Source organism: Crocodylus porosus, unplaced genomic scaffold (genome assembly GCF_001723895.1).
Source record: "Crocodylus porosus isolate Cpor-Errol unplaced genomic scaffold, CroPor_comp1, whole genome shotgun sequence".
Lineage (NCBI taxonomy): Eukaryota > Metazoa > Chordata > Crocodylia > Crocodylidae > Crocodylus > Crocodylus porosus.
This window is the reverse complement of record NW_017728886.1, coordinates 73178124-73192452: the sequence shown is the minus strand read 5'-3', so window position 1 is coordinate 73192452 and position 14329 is coordinate 73178124. Positions and strand designations below refer to the sequence as shown.

The 14329-nt window shown below is 40.0% G+C and overlaps 1 protein-coding gene across 3 annotated transcripts in view; it reads right to left on the bottom strand.

Moving 5' to 3' along the window:
• Positions 1-804: 804 nt before the first annotated feature.
• GPD1L (glycerol-3-phosphate dehydrogenase 1-like) overlaps positions 805-14329 on the bottom strand; it is a 34475-nt gene continuing 20950 nt past the window's right edge. For all 3 annotated transcript variants that reach the window (XM_019536326.1, XM_019536344.1, XM_019536335.1), the window contains 3 exons: positions 8831-9064; positions 7614-7720; positions 805-3717 (listed from right to left, as the gene is read on the bottom strand). In XM_019536326.1, coding sequence (XP_019391871.1) covers positions 3621-3717; positions 7614-7720; positions 8831-9064 — 438 coding nt within the window. In that variant the 3' untranslated portion in view covers positions 805-3620. The remainder of the gene's footprint in view (positions 3718-7613; positions 7721-8830; positions 9065-14329) is intronic.

The following is a 14329-nucleotide window of genomic DNA, read 5'->3' as shown; positions in this document are numbered from 1 at the left end:
TGAATCTTCCCCCCACAATCCCCAAGGAACTCATGGGAGGGAAGTGGGGAAAGTCCAGGAGTTGATAAATCTTAGTTCTTGTTTTATCTTTCTACCTGGCATGGCATAGTTGTGAGTCCACACAGTAGGCATGGCTCATTCATCAGATACTTGGAGATCAAGGGGCTAGAAGGCTTAGAGCAGACTGCACAGACGTTTACACTTGAAGTTTCAAAAAGAATTCCCTTCACTCTTCCAAGGAATGTCTTGAGATGAAATTAATAGAACTCCTGTCCCTGACCTTAGTTATGTTGTGTTGTGTTTACATGGAGGGGCCTCAGTGTGATGTTGTCACTTTTGAAAACTTCTCCCACTCGGAGTGGATTTGTCCATTCCATAATGCAGGCTGCTTGGGGGTCTGTGCTCTCAAAATACAGGGAACACAGAAAACATAACTGTATGCATACAAGAATGAAAAAACTTCAAGGAACTATTAGCGAGAAAACAGTATCTGCCACACATTATGTGAAACTATTAGTTTGCCCAGCAGCGAACTCTAGTGGATGAAATTATAATAAATAAGAGAATAATCCAGTTTATGTTTCAGAGAACAATCTTGTTTTCTACCCAAATCTAGTACTTGCCTACCCTTGCTAAGAAAAGTATTTAAAAATTACTGTCTGGCTGATATTTAGCAAATTTTTAACACCTGATACAGTACCTCATATCTATCATAATCACATATTTAATATCAACAGTGCCCATACAATAAAGTAGAAAGCGAGATCTGAAAGAAAAGGTAATAAAAAAAGACAACCAAAGCAGATCATTCCAAGATAAAAAGTTTATTGTACTAAGCTTTCAAATAGGCATCTGTTTGCAATTCTTACACAAATACAGTACATGTGTAAAGGGCTAGTTTGGTAGGTACTAGTAGAAAATGGAATTATTATTCATAAATTAGTCAAGACAGTTAAATTTAGGACCTGATCTGAAATACGTAAGAAAACAAAAAATATCTTTATTATTGGGCATAGTGTCTTGTGTGGCACAACTATGCATAAGGGTAGGTATAGTGTTCACAGAGTCAGGCCATAATTTTGAGTCCTGGTAGACATATCACAGTCATATCTTCACTAATAAGTATTAATGAAAAAAGTGCCAAGCCAAAAGTTTTCAAGCTCTAAAATGCAAATACAAATGGTGAAATAACTTCCTACAGAAATGAAAACAAGATAAATTCATTAATTGCAGGAAGCATTTTATTGGGGGAAATATAGGAAAATTGTGGAATTGTAGATTTAAGAAAATGATTCAACAAACAAACCTTCTGCTGGCTGTCATTGGATGAGCTTGTATTAAAAAATCCAAATCCTAATTTAAAAAAAAAAAAAAATTCGAGAAATGAGTATAAGAATAAAGAAAATCAACTTATAATATATATATAATTAATTCACATTTAGCTTATATAGCCCTTTATGTATCTTATAAAATTTTAGTTTTCTACATAATGAATGTTAAAAAAAATATATAAAGGCAAAGCCCCCAGTGTGGCATTTATAACAAAGTACTTTACCATAAGGAGACCCACTGTGAGTTATGATATAGCGAGGAGTGAATGCTTCATTTGTGCGTTATGTCAGTTATTTCAGTCTTAAAATGCCCTTTACATAGTCTTGAGCAGAAATAAATCATCTCTCTCAGATCTGTTTGATCGGTGATTCCTGCCCCAGTGCTAAGTGCAGAGAAAGAGAAGGCAAAAAACCACAACAAAATGAGCCTTTACAGCCCTGAATATTTTCCAAGACATTCACGTGATCTGCTAAAAAAAATAATGTAGAGCAATACAATGTGATAGGAGTACATAAAATGTCACCCCTGTGATGAAATATCTTTCTGTTAAAACAAAGCTGCCTTAATGCTCTCTTCTTCCAGAGTCATAAACATCCAGGCTACATAATGCACTTTAAGAGAGGATGACAATTATTCTTAGGCATCCACTTTGTCTTACTGAATGACATCTTAAAACTTCATGCTGAAAACTTTCTGGTCTGTAAACAATGCAATCAGTCCCCAAATCTGCCTGAGGACTAGGCGTGTGTATTCAAACTAGCCAGATACTTCTCAAAATTGTGCAATGTTAACTCCAGCAGTTTCTAAGCTGATTTTATTTCCCAGGCCCCAGTGAAAGGTTCTCCCTTGATAAGCCTAGCCCGTGGTGTGTCCATTAAGACTACATTTAAATAAATAAAATCATGGGCTAGAAAGATCCATTTATCTACCTCTTCATGCATCAGAATCTTCTTTTAAAAGATATTTCAGGGGTACCCAGATAGTTTTGCAACACACCTCTCTCCACTGCGAGGTCAAATTAACCTTCTGGTTAACCATTTTTGGCCCTTCCTTTTTTAAGAAACTAGGGAAAGAGAGAGATGGCATGACCTGTGAGAAGCATTCAGGCTGACTGGTCAGACAAGGCTTCATCCAACCCCCACCAAAAGTCTTTTAAGTTAAAGAACAAGAAACATGTTTTATTTACTTGACTGGAAGGAAGTTAGATCAAGTCCACAGAGACCAGTGGACCCTGTCATTTTAGGCACTGAAATGTAGTTAGCAGAAGGAAATACAATTCATTTGCCAATACAAACAGGAACTACTGGGAATTCCTTGACATGTGGTATGAAGTACAGCTCTTGGTAGCTGATGGTTAAGGGAAAACAGCAGCATGGCAGCTCTGAGCAGTAGGTGCCACGAGAATGCCCCCCTCCCAAAACAACCCCAAATATATAAAAACACAGTACAGTATATGGACGAACCACAGGGCCCCATACTGGAGCATGTTCTGCTAAAAAACCTCTCGCTTTTCCTTTCTAGTGGAATTCTAAAATAGCTTAATATGTATGAACAGCAAGAGAAATGTAGGAATACAAAATGTGAAGAAAGAGGAATAAAAACTGAGGGCAGATAATGTCCCCTTTAAAATACTACACTTAAAGGATTAAATCCACTTTAAAAATAGGTTTTAACTAGTCTGACAATTTGTGACCGTCTACGTACCTTGACATCACTAAATGAAGGAAGTTAATTAAAATGCCAATCCCTTCCCTCCCTCCATGAATAGGTATTGTCACTTGCTTAATATTAATATTGCTTAAATTAATGCCAGCAAAAAACATGCAAACCTGAAAACTGAAAACTGGTTCTATATACACTACAGAATAAAAAAGTTCTGGAAAAGCAAGCTACTACAGGAAGATTTGACTCAAAGCCAATGGGATTTTCTCCACTATCTCTACTGGGTATTCGATGAAGTCCTTAGAAGAAAACTGGAGGTGGAGAAATGATTAAATATCATTTGTGTCTTGTACTGTAGGGACACTCACAAATGCATACTTATATATAGTGCAAGTTTTGTATCATAGCTTAAAACATCTGCATTTTAGGCAGTAAAATGGCAGTCACCAATCCAACACTGCACAAGTCTATCAAACTAGGTTGAAAAAACTATAGCAATTCATTCACAATCACGTTGCTATGGTTGTCTAGTGAGCAGTTTCTTATGGAGCTTAGTGTTAATCCACTTGAACCCAAGTAAGAATTGGAAAGGCAGAAGCTGTACTTGTAAAATTGCACAATTCATTTTAAATATGCTCTGGATGACTCTGAAGGCAAGATATCATCTCTTGGACAGGTTTTCCTTCATAGCAGATTTGATAAACAGCTGTGAACAGTGGAAACCTAGGAAAAGAAAGTAAAAAACACCACAAATTATTCTATATCTACTTAGGTGGGAAAGAGAGAGAGGGTCTAAGATTTCTTTTAGAAGCCACAAAGCACCTTCAGTTGTGATGGGAAGCACAGCATAAAGAAAATATAACATTTACAGTACACATATTCATTAAGTGATAAACACTGATGCACTGAAATGGAGCCTGCAATGTCTGATGCAACTTGGCCATTTACTTATTTCATGAACAGAAAATGTATTTTATGAAAGAAAAAAAACGCTCGACTCTTTCCTCAGCTACAAAAGTTTATTCATCACTGCTTATCAGTGACTTAGTGCAAAAAATCAGGATATCAAAAGAGCCCCTTTTGATCAATCAAAATCAATAGGCTACGGTTTTCACATGTAAGAGCCTAGTTAATGGGATACTTAAGATCATACTTGGATTTTCTTGCTATATCATTGTTTAATATTTATAGTACAACCAAGCAAAGATTTGCATGAGTTTTTAAACTCCCATTTCAGAAGAGGGCCAACATATTATAGACAGTTATTTGGGAGGGGAAGTTTAGTCAGGGATGCTTCTGCCTTGAGCAGCAGGCTGAACTACATGACCATGTGAGGTCCTTTTCAGCCCTACTTTCCTATGATCCTACATTAATAAACTAGGAACTGGCAGAAGATAATGAAATGACAACTGGAAGACAGGTGCAAATTACTTTACATCTTTTACAGTCTACTGAATGTTCCAACTTTTGTGTAATAGTGAAGGGCACTATAGATCTTCCAAAAATAAGGCTACCAAGAAGTTGCTATGGAACTGTACTGCTGTTAGTAGTGATGCTGGTGTACAACAGTAGTAAACTATAGCACAGTTAATTTCATTTTGATTGAAATAAGAAAAGAAACTGCTACATTCAGCTCTGTACTTGCCAAATGGAAAAACAGAAAAAACTCCCCCAAACCCACTGTTATTTTAAGACATCTAAGAGAACATTACAATCAATGAGGATTGAAAGCAATGTTTTAATGACTTTTTCTCAGCCTAATTACCATAATGTGTATGTTGCAGAGATAGGACTGTGTCTTTATTTCTAGAGCAAGTGTTAAAAGATAGGCAAGCAGATGGTGCATTGAAATTATACTTTAAAAATTGTTGAGAAAAAAATTGTCAAGAAGGACTGCCAGTCAAAAAGACCAAACAGTTCACTTTTATGACTTTACCACATCTAAAAAAGGAAGACATAGGACTAGGGAGGAAGAGATGAAAACAACACTTTATCCAGTTTTACTAAGTATAGACTACATATGGCTATAGGAATCACACATCTGCAGATTGACATGCATAAATGAAAATCAAGACAACTTGATTCATTAAACAACAGGAAGTGTGAAGTTAGATGCGCAGAGGAGAGGCCAGGTTCTATTTTACAATGAATGGAGGATTAGATGAGTAGTACAATATCAAAGATAACATTTAAACTTTGACCCTTCTGGATGATGAAAGCAGCCTCCATATACAGCTGGCTGGATTTACATAACTTTATTAACAAGCACTCCCTTTCGTTGGAGATAAACAATGAATTTAACTAGCAAGAAATGAGCCAGATAACCTGTAAATAAAGTTTACTAAGCAGCACAGTTTTTATTTGCTTTCTAAAATGCTGATGTTTCTACTTCTGCAACACTTCTGAGTTACTCAAGGCCTTAAGTAAGTATTTGCTTGTATTATTAGTTTCATATGCACCTTAAAAAGAAGATCCATCAGACAGGACAAAAAATATTCCTTCATTTATTACTTTATTTACTCCCAGCCAAAACAAGGTTTTTTTCCCCCTGCACCAATCAACACGGGAAAAATAAATCTTCATTTTAGGTACTGGCCTCAAATTTGATGTCTTGGACTCAGATAAATATGATAGCTTCACCTTAAGACAGCAGTTTTCAAACTTTTTGAGCTGAGCCCCCTGTTGAGTTACAGTTTTGTTCATGCTGCCCCCACCCGTTCCCCTCACACCAGATTAGCACCGCAGCCAGGCACAGGGTGCCCCTTATTCTAGCAGCTGCCATGGCATGGCTTGGCAGGGTGGGCTCCACCTGCCACAGCTCCAGCGCCTCTTGCCTTGGCACCGCTGCAGCTCTAGGCTGTGCGCCTGATGTCCCAGGCTCCCAGAGGTGCAGCAACAGCCCGCTGGCACAGCCTGCCCAGGGCACACCTCCTCCCTCCCAATGCTGCAGTGTCACCAGCTCCTTGCAAACTTCTTGCTCATCCCCCCTGTGCTGCACCCCCACAATGTTCCTTGATGGCTCCTCAAGGGGGAACAGTTTGAGAATCACTGCCTTAAGGTTATAAATCTCATGCAGATAAAAAGATTTCCTTTTTGCACCACAATTTATTCCTGTTTGCTTCCGAGCAAGAAATAATGCTCTGTGCACTTGAGAAAGCCTGAAAACGAATCTTTAACTTTGTTCCAAACACACACCATGGCCAGTTTTGTCAAAAGCCTTTCAGGTTAACTGTACACACTGATTAACTACCAGAATTTCCTCTATCTTCTAAAAAGACTAAAAAAACCCAACCTGATACAATCATAATAGTTTCCTCTCTGACAACCAAAATAAATAAAGTAACATTACTTTGTATATGATATATAAATTTTGCATGCCGTTTTACTCTGGAATAAGCAATGTTCGCTAGGCTCTTTTGAGCTTACTTTAACAAGTACTTTCTGTCCTTGCAGTAGTAGGACCCTGTCAGCGCTTTCATCCCCCTGCTTTGTCTGTGGCAAGTTAAAGGTATTTTTGGTGTTTGGGGCATTATGGCTGGTGGCTGTGTGTAAAGCTTGTTCCCAGAGTTTAAGAACAGAATGCTTGGTCAAGGATGGTTTAGACAGGGATGATCCTGCCTTAAGCAGGTCTAGATGACTTTTTTTATGTCCTTTTCAGCCCAATTTTTCTATGATTCTATGCTGAACTATGTAAACAGTTACCAAGCAGCCAAGCGGCAAATGTGAAAACAACATTCTTGATCTAATGAGATTAACCAGTACATGCCAGGTGCACTCCAGGAATTATAAATATTTATCAAGTCTAGTAATGCGGATAACTCTTACGGGTTGACACCGCACCTAATGCAGGGTGCTCAGCACCTGATATGAACAGGCCCTGTTCCATCCACTTTCAAAGAGACCAAATTTGTTCACATTATTTTTAATTTGCTAGTGGTTACAGCAATCTTCATTTCCGATTCGTAACGCTTCCTGTTACTTTCTGAGTAGCAATGAACAGAGCATTAGACAATACCTGTTTATAGTCACTAAAACATTTATTATGGTCAAACAGTCAAATAACAACTACAAATTTATCAATAAACTAGCTACTTTTCCTAACAGAAGAAAAAAAAAAAAATCAAATATTGCTTTAATGTTCTCCCAGAGTAAAGTCAAAACCAGCCATCGCCAAACCACAAATTCCAATAGGCCAGGTCCCCTCAACCACTACCATTCCTTCCCCCTTCCCCTATACTATGTTCTGCCTCTGTGGCAATAGTTTCTCATTAACCCTTGACTCCATGGCAGCCCATTTATAGAAACTCCTCTGTCTATCTCGGTTGAACTAAAGCGCACTTCCTCTGCTTTATGTTACAACTCACTGGGCACAATAGGGTACCAGGATAGCTTTGTAGGAGCATTCACCATATGAAGACTGCACTCTTAGCTCCAGTACTTGCAATCTGAAGTCCTATTGATCCAGTCTTTTAATTTATGCATTGTTATTGGGATTTAAGACACTTTCATTGCCAGATTTTACTTTTTGACTACTACCTTCTTGAAGCAAGGTATCTTAGCAAAAAGCATGGAGTTAAAAAAAAAGGAGACAAGAACTTGCAACAGATTCTCTTACTTACTTTTTCACTAACCCTTTCTGCTTGAGGATGCGAAACACCTCTGCAGAAGTCAGTGGTCCTTGGAGTTTCTGACCATTAAGCATCTCCTGTTCCAGTTCTTCAATGGACTTAACATTATTTAAAAAAAAAGAAAGAGAGACTTATTTACAACAAAGCTTTTACAAACGTAATTCTTCATTTTGAAAACAAGGTTCATTCAGACATGGCAAGGGGCTTTTACCCTCTGCTGGCTGACCCCATTGTTCCAGCACGGGAAGGCAGCTGTTCAGCTCTGCCCAGCTGAGGGTGGTAGCACATAAATCTTAAATTAATAGCCACTTAACACAGGTCACAGACATACAGTAAAGATTTCATGGCAGAAGCTAGCTAATGTCATGGCAGAACTTTAATATATTTTTTCCAAAACTAGCTTCAGGATTTCATAAATACTATTCCCTACATACTTGTACAAAAACATTCCCCCCACCCTTCCATGTCTCTTCACTTTGTCATTCTAGCTTGGTAAACCTGTGGGCAACCCAGAATGGCATCTAGCCAAGTATTCAGCATCTCACAATGGCAGAGAGTAGATGCTAAGGGAAAGAATACATATATATAACTTACCCAGATTAATCTGTTCCTTGCCCCTCTTCCCTTACAACTTCCAGCATTCAGAGACCTAGGAAGTCCTAATTTGTAAGTGGTACCCCTAACTATGATATTTAATACTTATTGATAGACCTGTCCTGTGTGAATTTTCCAATTCTCTTTTGGACCTCATTAAATTGTCATCTTGTAGCAATGAATTCCACAAGTTAATTGCCTGCTATGTGAAAAAAACTTCCTCCTGTTCATTTTAAACCTTGCCACTTGCTAATACCATATTTTTGCATATATAGTACATGACAGAATATAATAAGCACCTTTATAGACCTCTATCGTATCCCCATTGTTTTCCAATCTCTGAGCTGAGAAGTCCTAGCCTATTTAGTCTTTTCTTCATGCTTAGCTTTTTTTTTTTAAACAACCACAAACCTGGCTCTCTCTGCTACCCCCAACATACTCTCTCTATGGTAAAATTTAAAAAGACAAAATCAGAGACAGGCCAGAACATACACTAGTCACACTGACTGGAGTTAAACTACACTATTACTTTAACAAGACAGAAGCATCAGAATTGATGTTTTGGGGGAGGTTTTTGCAATGATGGACATCACACAACACAAGCGATACTGTACCTTCCCTGATTTAACAAATGCTTCAGCCACTCTTCGGTTACGGCCTCCGTAACATGTGGTAATCAGGTCAGCCACTCCACAACTCTCCAGAAAAGTAGCTGTAGATACCTGCCCCTTGCAAAAAATTTTTGCAAATGCAATCATCTCCATTAGGCCAAGTCGAATAACAGCAGCTTTGGTATTATCGCCACAGTGAAGCCCGTCACAAAATCCAGCTCCTACCGCCACTATGTTCTAATGAAAGGAAAGAAAAAAGAAAAATACACAATAGGAAATTAATTCAATGACCTGAAGTCAAAGGAGCACAGAGTACTAGCATTCTCTTAATAAGTACATATGTGAATCTACTGGCTTGGGTCTGAGACAGCTGAATGGATTAGATACAAAAGATAACGTTAAAGTTAAGAAATAGGTGTTTCAACAGAGAAATGAAAACAACATATTCAGCCAAGCTACTGCAGGAAGGTATCAGCACACTTCTCTGTACCAGTTAAAATGAAGTCCATATAATGCACAGACAGAACTATCCCTTAGTAGGCAATATCACTATATAAAGGAAAGATGGTGTTTAAACTCCCACCCTCCACTGACATTGCACTGCTGATAGAAACAAGTTCTACATCCTTTCCTACATGAGAAGACGCCAAACCTTGGTTGCAAACAAAAGTGACAATTTTTGCCTGATGTGGCCACAGAAAGCAGTTTATAGCTGTGACCAAACAAGTGCAAAGCTACAAAAAGCTTCAAAAATGGCTGATTGGGTAAAAATCTGAACCCTCATTGCACGAGGGGTCAGATGAAGATGTTTTAGAACACAGCATCTTTTATAACTTTTGTCTGTGCTGCCTGCAGGCCTTCAGCTGCTTTCAGAATGGGACGGGGGGAAATGGAGCGGAGAGAGTTTGGCCTGGGGTTTCTTCAACCCCTGGAGGAGGATGGGGTGGTATTGGAGGCCTCTTCCCCCCTCCCCCAAGGTGGGGCAGCTTCAATTCACCCACCCAATCCTCCAGCACTGGCTGGGGAACCCCTAGAACGAGCTCTGTCTCCTCCCTTCCTCCCACTCCCATCCTGAAAACTTTGCAGCCTTGCAGAGAGGAGGGGTCATTGCTGGGGGGGGGGGGGGGGGAATCAGCTGCAGGTTGGCAGTCAGCACCTAGATTCCCCTCCACCCTGGAACCAACAGTGAAGTTTTGTTTAATCCAGGGGGTCGTTGTAACTCAGACTGCTTCCTGCAAAGTGTTCTCAGTTACAATGCGGAGCTGCATTTCTGATTACAACCACTATATCTACACTAGTATTAGTCCAATCTCTGCCTCAACCCAGCTGATTATCCACATTAAAAATACTTTAAATCAGGTGTTTCGCAACCAGTGGGATGTGTCCCACTGGTGGGACATGAAGGTTGTCTAGGTGGGACGCAGAGAACTGGTGGGCTCGCCGCCAGCACTTCTGCCACTGTGTGCCTCTGGCATTCCAGGTTTGCTTGTTGACCGGCTGTCGGGGGACCCACCCCGCTTCTCCCTCTGGCTTCGGCTCATAGTTTATCATGGTGGGACCAGGGTTTTTGGGACCAATAGCTGGTGAGGCATAAGGTGGAAAGGTTGAGAATCGCTGTTTTAAATGACCCTCTGCCTGTAGTTTACCCTATCTCTGGAAGCTCTCCTGAGCCTCAAAGATCAATGTTAGGCTTTCTGCTAGCCCATCTTTCATCTTTTTCTTTCATTACTCCCCTGAGGGCAGTAGGACCTAGCACAGAAAGTTCATCAGCAGCACTGCTACAACTCCCTATTCCTGACCTCTGGTCCTTCTGTACCTTCATTTTTCATCTTTCCTTCAGTAGAGAAGGGCGGACTAACTCTTAGAAGGCCTCTGCTTGAAGAACAGCTATAGGGAGCTTCCCTGAACAGAGCTCTTCTAGGAACTGATCTATCCACTACTTGTCTTGCTGCGCTTCACACCTGCAGGTGCCATGAGATAATGTAGGTGGGGAGAGCCAGCCTCTTATGTGGCTCAAGCTAGCAAAGGCAACCCTTGGTGTCAGTCCTAAACACAGGTATAGATAGACATATTCTTAGGGACTAGTCCTATTTTGGGGACTTATGCTGTCTCCATCTACCTCCTCAAAAAGTGAAGCTCTTTCTATTATTAGCTCTCCATTATCTTTTCATCTCTCCTCACCTCCCCACTACATAATATTAACCTGGGATCCCATTCTACTCAAGCTGTCAGCATTTTATGAGACCACATGATGAATGCATTTCCTAAGTGCACTGGTAACTTCCAACAGAAACTTTTCCCTTGGTAACACCAGAGGGGAACTTAACGTGAAAAGAATCAGCGTTAATGATGCATCTCCGTGACATCTTCACTGTAGTTTTTGAATAATGTTATCCATGTACAACATCAGACTTCCCTCTGGGCCCCAACCACTTCTCTCCTGGATCCTATTAGACTGTATTATCAATAGTAACACTTTGCCTCGGACTTCTGTTCTTTTGGTTCAGTTTCCCGTCTACTTCAAAATTCTGTGGTCTATGTAGTCTACAGTATAGTACAGTACCATCCCAGAGTGTTTAGCTGCCTGCTTTTGTTTTCCCCTATCCTTGTCCAAGAATAGATGAATGACTGAAATACTACCTTAAGTGGGCCCTCACCAGCCTCATACCATTTATGCATAGGTAAAAAGGAGATAGGACATATGTTTTTAATTCTGAAACCAGCTTAAGCTTTTTTCTTTTTTGCACATATCCCCACTGTATGTTCTTTTACATCGCCTATAAATATTGAGAACAGTGACTCACAGCCTCATAACATATGCACGTCTCTGACTACTGTATCTTGGTATGGTCAACTGAGCTACTGTTATGAATTCACATGCTGCAGTATGTATTCCCATTTAGCTCTGACCTCTCCTTCAAGAGTACATAGCCAATGCATTTGCAGGAACTCATTTACGTGCAACAAGCATGTGTTTACCCGTATGTAAGCTCAAATACCCAATGCACCTATGTGAATACTGGTGGGTATTTCATGGGTACATGACAACCTCTTGTCTTTCTCAACATATTAATTTGGGTTAAAGCTTATTGCAACAGCTAGATTTAGCAACCGTGCTTTTTAAATATAGTGTAAGCAACAGTTAAGTATATGTTTCAACCCAAAACAAAGACAGATGCAAGAGTGCTCGGGAACTCAAGCACTCTGATGGAGGGGCTGAGGCTGCATGTGGTTTTGGCAACAGGTGGGTATGAGTGGGTGAGTACAAGATTGAAAGGAGCTGATAGACAAGAAAACCTGAAGTTGCCTGAATATGCATAATTGTTTTGATGGGTGTTGGCTGAAAGAGACTGAAGCTGTGAGTAAAGAAACCCTGGGTATTGGATTCCTCTCATGTTATAAAAAAGTACTAACTCCTGCTTTTTCGAAACAGAACTGTGTCAAAGGTACTTGACTCCATCATCGGTTTCTCTTCCTAAGTGAAATACAAGACCAAAATTTGACTAGCTACTCAAGTGAAAAAGGTACATCAATACTTAAAATCAACAGCAACAATAACAATGTCTATAATTAAAGTGATACTATTCTTAATTATTTCTCATTTCCTAGTTGTTCATAAAAATCTGTTAAATTGCTTTGGCTAAAATTTTTCAAATTGGGAAATTTTAATTTAAATCAGGTCCAACATTTCTTTCAAATTTGTTACATATAAAATAGTAATGTCTGTCCCAATCTTTAGGAGTTAAAGGTAAATACATTCCTGTTGTCATTCTAATCCCACAATTATTTCAGTAAATTGTACCTCCCAGTTTCATTTCTGAACTTTCCAAGCTGTGTTTCTACTCCCAAATTCCTTGGAAAGCAGCAGCAAAAACCTACCCAACAGGTGTATTTTCTATACATGCTGACCACATTATTTTGTCTCCCAGATAATCAGAAAGGGCTGAACCCATGACTCAGGAGAGGAAGTGTCCGGGCAAGGTTCAACCCTGTACCCAGGCTGCTGCACCCTTGGCTTGGGCTGCTACTTGCTTTCTGACATACTCTCTGCATAGTTGACCTGGCCTGCTCATGAACCTTGAGTTTGGCCTGACCTGTTGGAAACCCAATTTTAGTTTAATTTCCTGGATACCCAACCCAGTTAGCTTCCTGACCCCCTGGATCTCTGACTTGGTTCCTCGGGCAGATTTTCTGGCTTCACTATCCTCTGATTCAGCATGTTCCTCTTGGACCTCAGCTGCTTCTCCTGACCCTGAGGTAACCCCCAGACCTGGCTGCCCATGTCGTAGCACAACAAGTTGCCTGGATCTCCACATGCAGCAGCAGGGGATCAGCATGGAGGCAAACTCCAGACTGGTGCCTCCAGACCTGCTCAAGCTAGACTAGCTGACACCAATGGCCTTTGCCTTGTAAGTGCTAGAAGATCAGGTATGGCAGTTGCTGGCAGAGAATCAGTCTCCACTCTGATTATCAGGCACTGAACCAGATTACCATTCATAATCAATACCCTCTGCCACTTATAACGTAGATGCTTGATCAGCTTGAGCTGATCAAGCAAGGTTCAGACCATCTACAAGCACCCCCAGGATGTCTCAGCACCTTGGCTGAAAAAAATCACTGCCTGCGTGAATGTTAAGTTTAAGCAACTTGGGTGGAGTGCTAATGGTGTAGGCCTATGCTCCTAAGCTCAGAGCTACTCTGCCCACCCAAGTTGCTTAAATTTAACATTCATGGAGTCTTCAAATGTATTACTGCAATAGCTATTTTTCCTTGCACATGCACCTTGAAGGTATACAGATACAATACTTAGTGTATTCAGGGTTTTATTTGCTTTAAGCCATTTGCAATATGAACGATAAACTGTAATGTCAGACCTTTCGTCATTGCCCATCTAATAGAAACTAGGGTTCACCCAAATTTCCATTTCTAACTATGTTACTGCCGTAACTAGCCTACACTCCAGTCCTATCCTTATGGATCAGGTGTTGAATTTGACTGCCAAGAAGGAAATTTTGATCCCAAGGGGATCCATTTTGGATCAAGTAGGCAAGTTTGCTGTTCATAAGCACAAGCAATCCTCTAAGGGTACATTAGAAATACAAGACTGATTAACATCCAGAGGCTACTTAGATTGTGTATGCTGTGGCTATAGGCTTATCTGCCATTGTGAGAGTGTTCTGTAATGAGTTGGTCAGTGCCCCAAGTTATTTAAAACTTGATTTTGACAATGTTCATGGAGTGTTCATGCATATGGCTGTAGAAGCCATTTCCATTCTCTCTTTCTGCCTTGACAGTGAAAGAAAAAAAAAAGAACCTAATTTACACAGAATTTCATATCTTCATGTTGTCATATGTCCTGAGCGGGTGTCAAAAAAATAGCTATGCCATTGTTGGAACCTGACTTCTCTTCTGCTTACGCTCACTACAGAAAAAACCTTGCTTCCCACAAGAGCTGACAGAGGTTTAGCTGGGCTCAGCAAAATCATCACCAAAAGTGACACA